The sequence below is a fragment of the Gasterosteus aculeatus genome, chromosome 6, assembly GCF_964276395.1.
Source record: "Gasterosteus aculeatus chromosome 6, fGasAcu3.hap1.1, whole genome shotgun sequence".
Lineage (NCBI taxonomy): Eukaryota > Metazoa > Chordata > Actinopteri > Perciformes > Gasterosteidae > Gasterosteus > Gasterosteus aculeatus.
Genome location: NC_135693.1, coordinates 14,716,955 through 14,733,535, shown reverse-complemented (window position 1 = coordinate 14,733,535; position 16,581 = coordinate 14,716,955). Strand labels below are relative to the sequence as shown.

At 46.8% G+C, this 16,581-nt stretch overlaps 1 protein-coding gene across 1 annotated transcript; it reads left to right on the top strand.

Annotated features, from left to right (window-relative positions):
- The first annotated feature begins 957 nt into the window (after positions 1–957).
- On the top strand, positions 958–9,877 carry klf5a (Kruppel like factor 5a). The gene is made up of 4 exons (XM_078104693.1): positions 958–1,432; positions 2,451–3,609; positions 4,472–4,531; positions 7,216–9,877. Exons 1-4 carry the CDS (start codon positions 1,262–1,264, stop codon positions 7,392–7,394), a joined length of 1,569 nt encoding a protein of 522 aa, XP_077960819.1. The 5' UTR covers positions 958–1,261; the 3' UTR covers positions 7,395–9,877.
- The last annotated feature ends 6,704 nt before the right edge of the window (positions 9,878–16,581 follow it).

Here is a 16,581-nt window from a genome sequence, read left to right as displayed (position 1 = left end):
CACGTTTGCAAATACTGGCGGCTACAGACAAATGGCGTTGGAGGAACATAAGCCGTAGTTTGCCCGAGCGGAGGCTCCTTTGGCTTTAAATATAGACATAGTACGCATACCGTTATCATTTCAGACATGTTCTTATCGGTGTCATATTAAACTTGACCAGAGGACTGCTTTAGAGCGGTTTAAACTCCTTTTGCATTCTACAATATACCACTTATATATATATATATATATATATATATATATATATATATATTTCTATATATATTACATATAATTAGATGTTTCTTTAAAAGAAATGCACAACTTATCAATTTTGTCGCACAGATTGGGTCGTGATGGCAGAAGGGATTTTGCAGAATTAACTTTGTGATTAAGTGTAATTTTTAAATCCTGTCTAGTTCAGTTAAAGGAAGTCCTGTTATGTAACAACGTAATATTTCTAGTACAGAATCCCCTTCCTTTAGTAAGTGGTCTACTGGGGAATGCTTATGGCAATATATGTTACTCACACATTTTGCTTACTGGTCTTCACCTTTAACGAATAAAAGTGAAAAAATATGGCTTCAGCCAACCTTCAGAATTCAACCTATTTATTAAGAAGAATAAACATTTCAATATATCTGAAACATAGTTTCTGAAAACCTGTAATAAAAATAAAATATTAATGAATAATTAAGTAACACCCTTTTCACTTGGGGTGCGTCACTATGTATACATTTTCTATATTCTATACATGTGTTTATTTATATATATATATATATATATAGCCTATATATATTTATATAAATATGTTATGTCAACAACAAAAACCATCATGTTTTTGTTTATTTTACTAATTCGTGCTCGTGCACGCGGTCTGGCTGGCTCCGCGCGCACCTCGCCGCTGTGGGCGCGCTGGGATGGAGCGCAGGGCGGTGGCCGGCGGAGCGATCAAAGCCTCCCTCATTAAAGGTCCTGGAGGGGCGGTGCGTGAGCGCTGTTTACCCCGCGCCGCTCCGCCCCTCGCGGCGCAGATAGAAAACGGTGGGCCGCGGTGGAGGGATGAAACAAGTGGAAGGAGACGGTAGCTTGACAGACGCGCATCGACAACCTCCACCGCGCACGCTACACCTCGTCCGGCGGCCCCCCTCCTCCCCCCAGAACACCCCCCTCCCCCCCAACTCCCCGCCGCCCCTCCCCGCACTCTTTTCACTCCGGCACGCGGGCAGCAGCATCCTCCCTTTCGCGCAACGGCACGAGCGTCCATCTGCGTCGGAGCTCCATGGCCGCGACACTGGCGATGAGCGGCGGCGTCGGCGGGCAGGAGGATGCCTTCTACCCGCTGCACAAGGCGAGCCTGCCCGCCGTTTTCCCCCTGGAGGACTCGGTGTTGTTCGGCTTTGACTGCAAGATCACGGACACGGACAAGTCCGGACCAATTGACTACACGCAGGTAACAAAAAAAAAAGGCATCAGTGATGCATTTCTTTGAATGGGCGTGGCGGAAAGGTTGTAGACCCTGAATTTTTGTTGTTGTTGTTGTCCGAATCCCCAGCAGGCCTCGCTGCGCGATGTTATCGCTGTTTTTTTTTGTTTTTGTTTTTTTGCATGAATTGCGCTGATAAGCGAGTGATAGGCTGCGATCAGCCGGACGCGAAGCCCGGCGGCTCCGCCCGCGAAGGCATTCACCGCATGTTTTCTGTGCCAGCCAGTTGGCCACCAGTTGTTGCGCGCACCCCCCCCTCCTCCTCCTCCTCCCGTCACCATCATACCACGCTGACAACAACTGACACCAGCCTTCGGACAGAAAGGCTCCCGGCGACTCGGTCCCCCAGTTAGCTGGAAACTCTGTGCACAGCAGAGAAGAGAAGAGGGAGAGAGCTGCAATATAACAGCTGGTAGGATCAGGAGCCTCCAAATAGCAGCCCATCCACAGACTGCTGCTGCTGCTGCTGCTGCAGCGGGCAGGGAGGCATGGGTGTTTCCCCCGTCCCCCCCCCCCCCCCCCCCTTCATGCTGTCGGTTCATCCTCTGCTGCACGGCTTCTTCAACTTGTTTTATTATTCACAGGAGTGAGAGCACAAAGCACACGAGTGAGCGTGGAAATAATCTGTAATACTCCGTTGGAGCGAGCTGCTCCTTTGTTTTTTTGTTGTTGTAATTGGCGCGTTATCGGTGTGCAAATGGAGTTGCATGAGTAGTATTAGATCAGCTTTTTAAAATGGGTTTGATCCTCTGCTGGCGGCCTCGCGGCGGGTTTTTGAGTTCAGCCTTGCAGCCAGAGGGGGAATGTGGCAACTGGCTATTGATGACTACTTGATACATGTTTCAGCGGTGACGATCAAACCCTTTGTCTCCTCAAAAAAGACGCCTCGGAATAGTTTTACGGTGTTTCAAGTCCGACTGGATGCATTTCAATGAACTGGTTTCTAAACCAGACTTTTTGTGTGTGTTTGTCCTTTCGCCAACAGGTGAAGTGTGAGATGGACAGGTATCTCTCCCCCCAGTCCCTCCCCCTTCCACCTCACGCAGACAGCCAGCAGAAGTCCCAGAGAGGCAGCGCGTCTGCAATGGATCAATTCTTCACAGGCGATCACACCGGGGCCCCTTACACCCTCAACATGAATCTTTACCTCCCCGACGCTGCCTACCTGAGGATGGGCTTGTGTCAGCAGGCGCGGCCCCCTCAGCACCAGAACCACACCGGCCTCACCCAAATCAAAACAGAGCCCGCCTCCCCGTGTTTCTCCCCCAACGTACAGCTGCACTGCCCCAGCACCACGTCTGCCAGCAGCTGCGGCACGTCTGGGCACGGGCCCGGCAACATCGCCATGGAGACCTCCGCCATAAACATGACGTTAACGGGGTTGCCGGACTTTACCAGCGCTTTCAACCAGTCAGGGGGCAGCCGCTGCGACGACTCGGTGCCGGAGGTGTTCATCAAGCAGGAGATGTCGTCGCAGTTCGAGCAGCACGCCCTCCACCACCACGACAACAGCGGCTCGCTGTTTCAGCTGCTGAACTGTGGCTTGGACCATCACCGCGGCGATGGTATGGATGCTCAGCAGCAGCAGCAGCAGCATCACCATCATCATCACCATCATCATCACCATCAGCAGCAGCAGATGCAACACACTTCCACTCCCACAATCCACGCGCCTTTCCATAATTTGCCGGTGGCTTCTCAGCAAGAGCGGACCGCCAAGCCCGCCGCCTACAGCAGCCTGGGCGGCAGAGCGTACACGCAACCCCGTGCTCAGGCACACCCCCATTTCCTCCAGCAGCAGGTGCCCTACCTGCCCCCGTCCCCGCCGAGCTCGGAGCCGGGCAGCCCCGACCGGCAGAAGGAGCTGCTCCACACCATGTCGCCTCCGCCCTCATACGCGGCCACCATCGCCTCCAAGCTGTCGGGCGGCACCCCCGGACTCGGACCCGGCCCCGGCCCGGGCCCGGGACCAGGCAGCTTGGCTCCGCCCCGCGCCGCAGGTCCCACGCCGGCCCCGGGCCAAGTCGCGCCCGCGGCAGCCACCGCCGCCCCGAGCCCGGCCCAGACCACCGCGCCCGCCCGCTACAACCGGAGGAACAACCCGGACTTGGAGAAGCGACGGATCCACCACTGTGATTACCCAGGTGAGGTCTGCCACACAGGTTTTTGTGTGCCGTGCTGCGGTCAGGTGAATTTCATAAAAGCAGCTTTACTTTAAGATGCCTGAATGACTTTCCCAGCCTGAGACACAAAAAGTTGTCCAGCCTCGGGGACAACATCTATCAGCGCCTGTCAAACTGTCAACTGGTTTAAAAAACAAAAACTAATTTGCATCTATCATCTCACCTTAAAGCACTCGAGCATTCCCCGCCGTGCGCTCTCACTCATTGTTGTGTCTTCAAAGTATTCACCATTTCTCCTCCCAACGCATAGTTTGCATACAGTTTGAGCTCAGATGGCATTTGTCCAATATGCAGCTACTTGTAAGGCAGGTAATGTCAAGAAGCCCGTGGCAGCGTAAAAAATGGGTTTAAGCAAAGCCTCCCGCAGCGTGTCAGCGCATGCCTGACTTCTATTCCATGGCATCCACACACGGACGAGTATGTTAGTCACGCGGCTGCTCGCTGTTTAATCTTTGCAATAAACGGGCTCCCATCGCCCGAATAAACCCGCGGCGTGTCTCTCAAACTTGTTAGTGTGCAACGTAATGTGTAGGCGGTTTCATGGTGTTGAGCTTAAGGAGTCGCGACTTTGGCGTCGAACTACAGGTGTGGTCTTAATGAGCGTGATCTTGACCAGTTTAAACCCCCCCCCCCCCCCCCCAAATACGACCGAAAGCCTTCAACGGAAACACAAGTTCACTGTATCTCATTGCAAACAACTTCTGTTGCCCCATCAGTTGGCCTTTCACACCGCGGCCGAGCTCTGTTGGTCAAATGCACGAGTGACAGGTGAACGATTCGCGCCGGGATTGAGCCTTCTGTTTGTGTCCATCTCTGTCCTCAGGCTGCAAGAAAGTCTACACCAAGTCGTCCCACCTGAAAGCCCACCTCAGGACTCACACGGGTAAGACGTTCCTCCAATCAATGGAGCTTTTTAAAATTGGGACTCGTCAATAATTTTAAAAATAATTTTAAAAAATTTAAAAAAAGAAGCCGCTGCCCACATGGCTGGTATTTTGGTATCTGCACTGGCACCGTGTTGCTGGGCAGAGTGTTGTGTTCCTGGCATGTGCGTGTAAATGTATCCTACCCCATTCCCATCCTCTGCCCAATATACTATTCCATCAAAGCAGGTGGAAGTGACACACTTCTGCCAGGGGACGACTCTCGGACTACGTGGTCAGCACTGGACGGACGCTGGCGTTTCTCTTAAGTGTTCGGATGCTTTAAAAGCTCCAATACGCTTCGCCACTATAAATAAATAAATCGTGTGTGTGTGTGTGCAGATACAAAAATATCTCCCCAATCGCTCCGCTTCTAATCGTCGTTTGCACCTCGGTGTCCGTTCTCCTCCTTCTTTAGTTTAGTCGTCCTCTTAATCGGTGTCCCTCTTTTTCACATTTCGATCTGAGCTATTTAGTTTTCGATGAGCAAAGGCAACAAACAAGCGCTTAGGTGTTGGCCCCCGCCTCTCTGCAGCTAACAAAACAAAGCTTCTGTTGATATCTACGCATTCCTCACTCATCTGCACGCACGGCAAACTCGTCCGTTCCCTTTACCAATGGGAACTGTTCGTACAGAACATGGTTGCGTGCCTCGCATTTCACTTTTGGGAACATGACACGCCAATTAGATGCGGCGTCATTCATGCTGCAGGCTGTTTGTGGTTATCGCGGATATTGTAGACCGCGAGGCGAGGACGCATGAAGAGGCAGTGTTTCCCCCTAGGTTTACAACTTCAGGGGAGGGGGGGTAGTAGACAGACTTATTCTAATTAAACATATTTATATTTATATATATATATATATGGGGGGGTGTTATAATGGTGGGGGAAACGCTGAGCGGGATGCAGCAGCCACTTTCTCACCCTCGCTCTCATTCATAGTCATCGTCTTTTCTGCCGTGTGCCAAGCTCCCATCTTCACCCCCCCATTTCTATCTTTGTCTGTTACTCGTTGTACTTCTTATTCAGCTGCTTGAATGCACACACACACACACACACACACACACACACACACACACACACACACACACACACACACACACCACACACACACCTGTCAGTAATCCGTATGAGATGATGCCTAATGCATTCGGGTGCCTGTGGGAGTTCCCACTCTAATCTCCATCAACATCCATTACCCTGATTGTTTGTGTGTCTGTGTGTGCAGGAGTGCGTGTGTGTTTTCGCTAGCGTAAAATCTGAACATCACTCCCAGTTCCCTTCGCTCTATTTTCCTTCCTTTTCGTTGTGTCTCGTTGTGACTTGTGCTCAGTTTCAGGTTGTGTTGTTGTAACCACATTGTGGTTCATTTCGTGACAGGCGCTTACAGATGTTGTTGTTGTTGTTGTAGCGACGCTGCGTTGCTTGCTGTGCTTGTTTAAAGGGTTGCTTCAGACCGATGAGGAGAAGGCACGTGTTTTCTGTAATGTATCCAGCAGCAGGCAGTTTTAGTTTGTCCAGGTTCTGAGACGCATCCTTTAGACAATCGCTTCTGCTTCCTTGTCATAGAGGTGAATTGAATCATATCCATGCTGCAAAGAGCTTTCCACTGTTTTTTTTTTTCTCCTTTTCTTTTTTAAATGGAGACGTGGACTATCTGGAGTTATGGAGCATGTTTCTGGAATGACACAGTTGTTGAATTCTTATTTGGTATTTGCCCCAGAATTACCAATAGCAGACACATACCCCGACGTGTTTTTAATCAAATAAGTTAATAGACAAACGGAGGAAGAAATATCCAAAAGCAGATATTTCCATTTGAGTCCAATATAATTTGCTTGTAAAGAGCTGTGGCTCCATCGTAAGGTGCTCTTTGATCAACGAAATGAAAAACGTGTTGACTTCAGTAGGAGCTTGTCTCACCTATTCTTTCAAAACGCACCTAAAGAAACAAGGATTAAAAGTGGGCCGATTTGGCCGAGCAAGAATAACGTCCCTGGCCATATTTCATAAAAATCCAGAAATCCCAGCAAGCTAAACACATAAAGAAAATGCGTTGTCAAGACTTGTCTTGGAGGTGTAATCTGCTCTTGTTGTCTAATTGTTTTAGTGTCACAGTAAAATTCCATTTGCCTTTGTTATTTTTTGGGCGGCGGCGCAAATGTGACGGAAGAATATCTCGGAACCTGGACCGATGATCTGCATGGGTTGACACCACGAATCCTCTGCGCTCACCAACGGGGCCGCTGAGCGTGTGCACGCGGGGGGGAGAGGGGGGGGGGCTTAAAAGAAACCGGTCACACAAGTTGTTCACAAAGTGCCTCCGGAGCCGCGGCTGCACACCATCAGAATGACGGAGCTTCAGAGAGGCCGGCGATACTCCCCGGCACGGAGAAATGTCGGCGCGACAGGCGAGCCGGCCGTGGGAAACTCGCGCCGCGTTGCCGGATGATCTGACAGTTACATGACTGTATATGTTTTTTTTTTTTGAAAACTGAATTTTCTGTAGAGCCTGTTTTGCCGGTACCTCCACCCACCCAGTATGACTCATGTCACTCATTGCAACGTCTGCGTCAATAATGATCAATGACACGCTCGGCCTCACTAAATCCCCACTCTCTCTCTCTCTCTCTCTCGTCCCGCAGGCGAGAAGCCGTACAGGTGCACGTGGGACAGCTGCGACTGGCGTTTCGCTCGTTCGGACGAGCTGACGCGTCACTTCCGGAAGCACACGGGCGCCAAACCCTTCCAGTGCGCCGTCTGCTCGCGCTCCTTCTCCCGATCCGACCACCTCGCCCTGCACATGAAGAGACACCAGAACTAGCAGCACGCACACACAAAGCACTCACTCCATGTCCCACAGCAGCGATGATACAAGCTGCCCGATGACGCCACAGCCGCTCCTGGTGCTGCTATCCGGGGCTGAAACGGCCCGACGCGCGTGTTGCTCTTAACCCAAAGTGGGACAAATCTGAGGTTGTAGAAAGTCGTAGAAAGATAATGGGCAGATGAAGTCCCGGCCCCCCTAATCTGCATTTATACTTGATATACATTTTCTTTTGGATGAATAGAAGGGAGAAAATGTTAAAACAAAAAGGAAAACAGTAGCTTAAAAAATGTGTCTCCAGTGCAATTGGACTCTGCAAAAAAAAAAAAACTGCAAACCCGTAAGTCCCTCTAACATAGAACTGGCTTTGTTTTAGTATATTTTTCTTATAAAGGAGAAGCTTTTGTTTGCAAAACTAGTCAAGCCAAATCTTTGTTTAACTCCTTGGTTTGTTCATATAACTGGAATATCCAGGTTTTTTTTTAACCAAATCCTTTGGTTTGCACTAGAATTGTTGTAAGTCTGAGCTTCCCGTTCTCGTCTCACTCACCACTGGAACGATCGTTATTATCACTACTGGACTGCCTGGGAACGCCACACAAGTCCTCGCTGTTCAGATATTAAAAATTGAAGGCATTTATACTCTGGAGAGAGGGAAGATAGCGCAGGAAAAGAAAAAAAAAGGAGGGAGGGTTTGAGTGGAAGAGATTTGAGTTTTTAGCGAGAGGACGTCTGAGGAACAAAGGAAGGTGGACGGCTGCTGGAGAGCAGCAATTAGGTGGTGAATGATTCATGATGGCTTTGGATGGATTTCCACCCTGTGAAGTGTAATAGAACCAGTAGAGGCGCAGAATTCCTTCAGTTTAAACAGAATTGACCGTGTTTCAATTATAATGCTTCGATTACTTTACATCCATCTCATCCAGATTTTTTTTATGTTTATTGTGTTCAAAATGTTTTAACCAAAGCAGCATCTTCCTCACAAAAACCTTATTAAGTGCCTCCTTCTATGATTCACGTGGTTTTGTTCAGTGGTAGCAGAGCTGTGATCAATTTAGTCCTTTTTTTAAAACACACATGGTGCTGTTTTTTATTTCCTAATCTATTGAAATTTTTATTTCGATTTCTTGTTTTAAATGACAAGGTTTACCCATCATTCATTGTGATTATTCATTTTGTGGGACTCTCTGTGGGGGCTTTCACTCTGTGACACAACTAACTTACAATGGGGCTCAATCAGTCAGTCAAACATGGACGTATATTTTATGAAAGGATAAGGTCACATTTTTCCAAGTCTTTCTTAAAAGAACATTCCCACATGGGCATTGCAAGTTATTTGTTGCTGCAAGTGTTCCTCAAGATCCTTGTTTGACATTTGACGAGGATTCGAAGGTGTCATAAGTCTGTAATCCATAAAAGTAGTATTTAATCATTTAAAAAGGTATGCATTGTCAAAGATTTGACTAAAATGTTATTTGACAGCAGATTTGTCTTATATCTTGTTATTGGATATTTAACCAATAATTCAACGAATAATAGTTTTTTTTTTCTTTTGTAGAGGCTAAATAGCAAGTTGTACTTCTTTTACTCTGTTAACTGGCGGATTACAGCCAAAGCGAGTACACAACTACTGCTGTTTATTCTCTCCAGACCAGTTGACAGAAACGCGCCTCATTTGCATATCTGTTTTGCAACATTTCAAAAAAGCAAAAAATTTGCTTGGCAGTTGCGTGGAAACACGACTGTGTTGATGTTGAGCTGTTGTGTGTGTTTGTGAAAGCACAATGAGGGTGTTCAATTTACTAAAGAGTCAAGACTGACTTTGCAAAGTAATAATTTGAGTTTAGTTTAACTAAGATTCTGCACAACATCGCCAACGGATCTCGTCACAATGATATTAGACATGAGGAACAGTCGCATCAATCAAAAGCTCCGCATGAGAAGAATGTTTCAGGACACACTTGAGAAAAATTCCACATTGTCCTTTTTGATATACATATATTTGAATGTCCATTTTGATGGTTTGGTTTGGCCTGCACATATAACTGTATTTGTTCCTTCACTGCAGGTAGCATAAAGATAATATATCACTGTAATGTATCATGGTAAATCTGACTATTTATTTGATTGTGTAGAAGTGGGGGTTGTTAGAACAGCCGCCGTTCTCCCCAGCAAAAATGCCTTAATGTAAATATATGCACTGTAAATACCCCCTTCCCTGCCACCCACACCCTCTCTTTTGTTATTGTTTTGTAAACAAAAGGGCAAAACGATAAAAATGCTCTGCATCCAAAAAATATTTGAGCCTTTTTTTCCTTTTTGGTTATGTTTTCTTGATGCCATTGTTTTTATATACTGTCCTTCCAACTTATTTTGTAGATTTGTTCTTTCTTCCTAGTTAAACGTTCCAAAGACAAAAGTTGTTTTCTCTTCAACTGAGTGAAACCGATCCCAATAAAGTCAACTGACACTTTTACAGATGCGCTCTTGTGCTGAAGTTAATGGTTTCATCTTTCACCTTCATTTCAGGGCTTATGTGTGGCAGCAACCAAAATATGTGGTAGTTTCATTTTTTTTTTTCTCCATGAGGTTCGTGTTAAAGCCGTTTTTATTTTAAGAGTAAGCCGTGCTGTGCGAGTACAGCGTGTGGTGTTTGTGGTCCATTTAAAAACCAGCTTCGCCAAATGCCTAAATGAGACATAACCACACTTTAATAATACTTTAAAAAAAACACATGGTTTTCTGTGCAAGCGCTAATTGGATTTGGGATTTCCGACAGACTCGAAAGCTCAGTTTTATTTTACCGAAAAGTAGATGAGAAGAGAAGATGTGGAGGAGAGAGAAGCGCTCTGGTTCGAGACCTGCGAGTAACCTGCAGCAGGCCCGCTGGTCAGCAAACAACAGCGCTTTGATGTCCCAGCAAGAGGCAACGGACAAGAAAATAAATTTGACCACCGCTCGGGGACCGGAGGGGAATCCCACAGCATCGAAATGGACATGGAGACAAGTGCACACACACACACACACACACACACCCCATATGTTCTTGATTTGAGTCATAAATGTGACCCGGGTTCTCTGTTGTAATCCACCTCAGATGTCCAAAAAAATGGGGGCGGTGTGGGAGGAGAGGGGGGGGGGGGGCTGCAAGAAGTGAGTTGCAGAACAATCCAAACAAAAGAATCTCTAGAGGGACCCAATCAACCACTTCCGTCCTCCTACATCTCCCCTCGCTCTCCTCCTCCGCTCCTCCTGATTTAATTTCATTCTCTCTCTCTTGTCTCTCTCTTTGTCTTTCTGTGCCCCCCCCCCCCCCCCCCTCCACCCCACCCACTCATTCTGGTGGAAAGTATTCTATGAAAGTCCATGGGCGCAGCTTCACGGGTCAGAGTGGAGAGTGTTCTCATAACCTGCTCCGCTCCTCACCCACCTTTTTTTCGTTATATACACACCTCGTCTCTCGTCCCCTCTGCTCCATCTTTTCCTCCAGCTTGAGCTCATTTTTATTCTCTCGTCTCTTTTGTTTCTTTTCTCGATGCCCTCTGTCTCCATATTGGACAAATTAAACAGAAGACATCGACTTGCAGGTGTGTTGTGTGACAATGTTAAAAAGTTAAGACTTTCCCACAAACACACACACACACACACACAGCGGTTATGAGTGAGTGGGAGCTACCGGTTCATGTTTTGGATCAACTGAATTAATGTCACACATCTGGAAGAAGGCTCCTGCCTGCTCCACCCTCTGCTGCGCTGTGTTGGTGTGATTCCCAGTTTCCCTTTGTGTGTGTGTGTGTGTGTGTGTGTGTGTGTGTGTGTGTGTGTGTGTGTGTGTGTGTGTGTGTATGTAGGTGTAGTGTTTCGAGTGCTCTTCTCCTGGAACAGACCACCCACTCAGAAGACCAATACAAGGACTACGGGGAGCCCGGATAGACACACACACACACACACACACACACTCACACACACACACATGTAGCTCCCTCCAAAGTCAACCCTTCCCAATATTCTCAGAATAGAACACGTTGTTATCAGAGGCTGAAGTGATACCAGACCAGCTGACATGCTATCGAAAAGTTTTAAAAGATGATATGAGAAAACCGAAAGGGGTGTTTGATTCAGAGACGCTACGTTCCTTTTCAAAAATCGCAGTCATCGGTTGAAGAATGTCCGAGTGTTTGAAATCCAAAATGAGAGCCTGGGAGTTCGGCGCTCTGTGTCTGTGACGGCGACCTGGCGAGGCGCTTTGAGGGAGCTGCCGTGAGAACAAACACAGGAGATTCACCCTGAGCTCCATCTGGACCGGGGGGGGGGGCGAGGTTGGTAGTTTGATCTCAAAGTGCCATTGAGCAATCTCTAACAGCAAAAAGATACAGGGAAACTGGTTCCAGGACCCCAAATCCCCCAGACACCCCAGAGACCCCAGAGACCTCCGGGAACACTCGGTTTGTTGTGGTTTGATTCATTTCAGAGTATTTGACCTCTGTTAAACCACTAAGCCAGATAAAGTAAACTGATCAGGTTGTTAAAGTTTGATGATTTCTACCCAATCATAGTCCTCTGTGGTCAGACAGCTGTTTGAAAAATGTATCAGGACATATTTTAAGTGTGGAATCAGGGAATTTCCACCATTAAAGCTTCTCACAGTGATGGGAAACACAAAGGGGAACGATGTTGCAAGATAACTTAATTATTTCAGATGATATCAAGCTTGGTTCGAATTCCCTAAAAACAACGTGACGTGGCGACCGCAAAACGAAGCGCCATGCGGCCGTCCTCACCGGGTCGGGTTGTATTCCGGGAGCAACCTACAACGGAGTCGTCCACGTGCTCCACACCTGAGAGTGACGCGACGCACAACGACAAAGCACAGGGAGGAAGAAATCGGATTCATTCAGGGACCTCTGGTCCAATTACTTATTGTCTCGTCTGTTATCGCTCGTCTGGATTAGCTTGGGACAAGTAAGAAATTGAAATTCAGTCTGATCATCAGGCTCGGAGAAAGGGGGGAGTTGTTCAGTTGGTTCCTCCCCGACATCAACATCTTCACGTGAAGGTGCAGGCCGCTCGTAATCGATACAGAACCGGCGCTTCGGGGATCACAGAGCGGATCAGAACGGGGTCAGCAGAACCATGTACGCTCTGAAAAATTATTAGACTACCTCTCATTTTGAAACTGAATACTCGGACACCCCAAAGAGCGAAACGATCCTCGGCGGATTCCGCCGCTGCTCTGAAGGCCGAAAGTTCACCGTTTTTCACAAGAGGTTTTCTTGGTGCGCTTTGTCGGAGTGTGAATTCCTGGTCACCGCTTCCCCCTGTGAGACATAGCAATGTATGTCCGTTGTCAGGGAGTATCAACATCACCGCGCAGTGACTAATGAAAACAAGATGATACACCACTGAAACCACAGCGTGATACGACGTGAAGCTGCACACTAAATGGACTCTTTGGTCCGACTCTTGCAGAAATCCCCTCTGGGAGTCTTGAGCAGGCCTGAGTGAGTTGATCCTCCAGTCAGGTTCCTGCGCATGTAAATTTCAGTTCAAAGGACAAACCCATTAGGCTTTTTCCTCCGCATGCAAATACCAATGCACCTGCTCAACACCCACGGCAACTCTGTGCGCGTTGAGAGAATTTGAGCACCTTCGCTTTCACGGAAGCGTGGAAGAAATCCGTTTCTTATCTTGATTTGTGAAATGAGGAACGAGTCAGCCAGCAATGTGCAGTATGTCGCCCACGTACATTTAATCAGAGCCGTTTGCTGACTTAAACCCCTCGAGTGCCGAGCGGCTGGCTTTTGACGACGGAGCCCGTGAGGTCGCGCGCGTCGTTCGTCCCTTTGAGCTCCAATACTCAATAAAAATCAAACTTCCTATTGCAGTATACATTCTGTCTTTGGTGGGACAAAGAAAAATGTGCGAGAACGAGAACAACCAACATCTGAATTCATGTATGAGGGGACTTTATATTTTCTCTCCTATTATTTATTTTGGCCCGATTTCACCGGCCAGCATTAATGGATGGAAGAAGAAAATTCACACAATAATACATCTTCAGCTTTGACTGGGAACGGTTCCATCATGTTCAGCACAACAATAAGAGGCAACACATCGTTCTTCGGAGATTGATGCACATCTTGTTATGCAGCAGAGTGACTTGTCTTTCGGCGAGGATTCAAACGTCAGGGCTCGAGCAGCCGATTGAGCCATTTTGAGTTACTCTGGGAATCGATATGTTCGGTTTAAATGTTTATATTCATGGGGAAACCTTTAGTTATTTTCACAACAGAACCCATCGCACACAGACTAATAAAACACAATAGTGTCATTGTTAGGATTTGTCCCAATGACACCATTGAGACTATCTGACTTGAATTTGAATTTGTGTGTTTTCCTATTGAAGCATTGTCCTTATGCAGAACATAAAACAGATGCTATTCACAATTATCCAGAGGAAGCTGAGGTATTTATATATGATAGGAGAGGTGTGTGTGTGTGGGTCGGGGTCGGGATTTTAAGAAAAACATGTGGTATAATGGTGGGCGTTTTTTAATTCTCACCAGAAATGATCCATTGTTTCCCAAAGTGCAAAGATGTGATGTTTTGAATTACAACACATACGGGGAGATGGAAATCCATAAGACAAAGGTAAAGCATAATATTTGAGCTCATCGGTTTACTTGAACGAGTTGTTCTTTATCTCGTTAGTAACTCAAACTAACTTAAAGGAAAGTTGGTTCGGAGCCAACAAACACAAAGGAAGTGTGACACGAATTGAGCAATGAGCCTCACGTCAGTGGTTGGAATGATGTTCTCCTAGTTTATGGACTTTTCCCCGGCTAAGAGGTGTTTAATTAATTTATTTTTAATTTGAATTGTTTTAAGTACAAGCTTGGACAAGAGGAATAAAATTGAGGCAGTTAAACAAGACCAAAGAATGGTGACTGCATAAAGAAGACGCCATCTAATTGGCTGGCTGCACACACACACACACGCACACACACACAGACACACACGCACACACACACGTGCTACCGACGGATGCATGTGAATAGTTACATAATCTAAAGAACCTCCCAATGCTTGTCCCGGCCTGCCTGACCAGACCCTATGTACACAATGTGTGAGTTCTACACATGTCCAACAGGCTGTTAACTTTTGTGGGTGGACAACCATGAAAACAATCAGCCTTCACTTCCCCCTGTCATTACACCCCCCCCCCCCCACACACCCCTCACCCCCTTGCCTCTCCCCCCTTCTTCCGTTGAGATAAAACATCATCCTGTTATATGACGAAGGCCTCTCTGGTGCCTCAATCCCCCCTGCTGCATCCCAAATATCCCCTAACACCTACACACGGTCCCTGAACACATGGGATCACACGTCCCCTACCTCTCGTACCCCTCCCACCCTCCCCCCTTTGTCTCCCCATTCTTTTTTCGACAGCTGCGCGTCATTTTAACTGTCCTGTATGAAACCTGGTATTCATAACCGCTGCTCGTGATTCCACCCTTGAGCCCTGCAAACATCGTGACGGTAACAGCTTTGACCCCGAGCTGTTGTTCGGATGTGACCTGAGTGGGTCGACAAGAGGCTCCCTCAGCGCACACACACACACACACACACACAGCTGGGAGCCATTGTCTTCATAAGAAAGCAACAGTCAGTTTGGCATCGTTTAAGACATAAATGAAAATATCCATCATGCACAAAAAAAAATGTTGAGTCATGGGTCAGGAACCACCAGGAAACATGACAGAGAGGCGTTAAACACCTCACACACTCACACACACACGTAGCACCTGACTGGAAAACGACTACACGCAATCTGTAGTTTCTCGACACCTCTGTGTAAAGAAGAACTCATTATTGTAGAGAAGTAATTAGCGTTTGCGCAGCCCGTGTCAAAAGTCCACTGACAGTCTTATCTGTACAGGTTTCTTAAGAAAATCATCATTCACGTCTTAATGAGTGGCTGTCATTTTCCAAACAATCTGGAAAAGCATCTCGAGGAACGTTTGACTGTGACACACACAGAGTAAATAGAACCGTACAGAGAGCGTGGTTAATCATTGAACAGCATCTAGGATCACCTCCTTTCTTCTCTTACAAATAACCACATAACCACCCAAACGACACCAAAAGCTGCCCCAACAAAGTCATGTTGAAAAACGTGTAATGTTATTTCTCTTGTGAACAGTGATGCATATCAGGATCAGGAATCAGGAATCAGGAAACATTGTCTCCCTGAGGACACGGCATTGACCTCCTAGGTTGCGATATTTTTTTTTTTTTAAATCCCATAAAAATAATCATTGTCCCGGTGTCGTTCAGACAACTGATTACAACATAATGATGGCTGTAGAGGCGTGTGTGTGTGTATGTGTGTGTGTGTGTGTGTGCAGGGTGCAGAGCTCGATTGAGTGGGCTGAGAACGTCATAACCTTGCACACATAGGACGGGTGGAGGCTCCAGACATTGTGGAGACGGAGGTTGTAAACTTTAAAAGACATTTCTCACAAAACCCCATTGTTTGTCGGCCTTTACACTATATTTCAGATGAGCTTTTTTTTCAAAATAAAAGCACCGGAGTGTTGTTTGCATGATGGTGGTTTGTTTAAACGGGACATCTATTATTCGCAAAAGTGAAGTGATGATGAAGTGATGTAACAGTGACAGTCCATTTCATACTGCATTCTCCTGTCTTCCTGTTGGGATGATAGATGAGGTTGAATCAAGGCTACGAGCTGATTTGAGTCACACAAAGCAGTGAAGCTACACTTTACACCACAATAGTTGCTTGATTTTTACCCTTTACAGTATTTCCCTGTAAATGGAAAATATTTTTTCTGAACAAAATCATTTATTTGGAGCGGTGTCTTTGGTTCTAGGATTTATTTGAGAGAGTCAGGACGTTGAAACAAGACATTATAAACTGTAAAAACATTTTTATTTTTGTGTTATTTTGCAGATTTATATTTTGAACTCAATAAACTATTAATTGATGATACGCCACACGTTCAGTCCGTCTGTCTCACGCCCGAGCAGCCCCTCACGTGTCTGTCCGTCCGTCCGTCCCTGGGAGCTGGGTGCTGCTTGTGTGATCTTTGAAGCTGAGGTTTTCTATTGTGCAACTTCTCCACAGGTTTCTGTTCTGTGAAAATCATAACTTTTACCTTCA

Coding starts and splice junctions, on each gene's coding strand:
- klf5a (XM_078104693.1), top strand. CDS start 1,262: ATGGCCGCGACACTGGCGATGAGCGGCGGCGTCGGCGGGCAGGAGGAT. Junction 1,433..2,450: donor GACCAATTGACTACACGCAG/GTAACAAAAAAA, acceptor TTTCGCCAACAG/GTGAAGTGTGAGATGGACAG. Junction 3,610..4,471: donor CCACCACTGTGATTACCCAG/GTGAGGTCTGCC, acceptor CTCTGTCCTCAG/GCTGCAAGAAAGTCTACACC.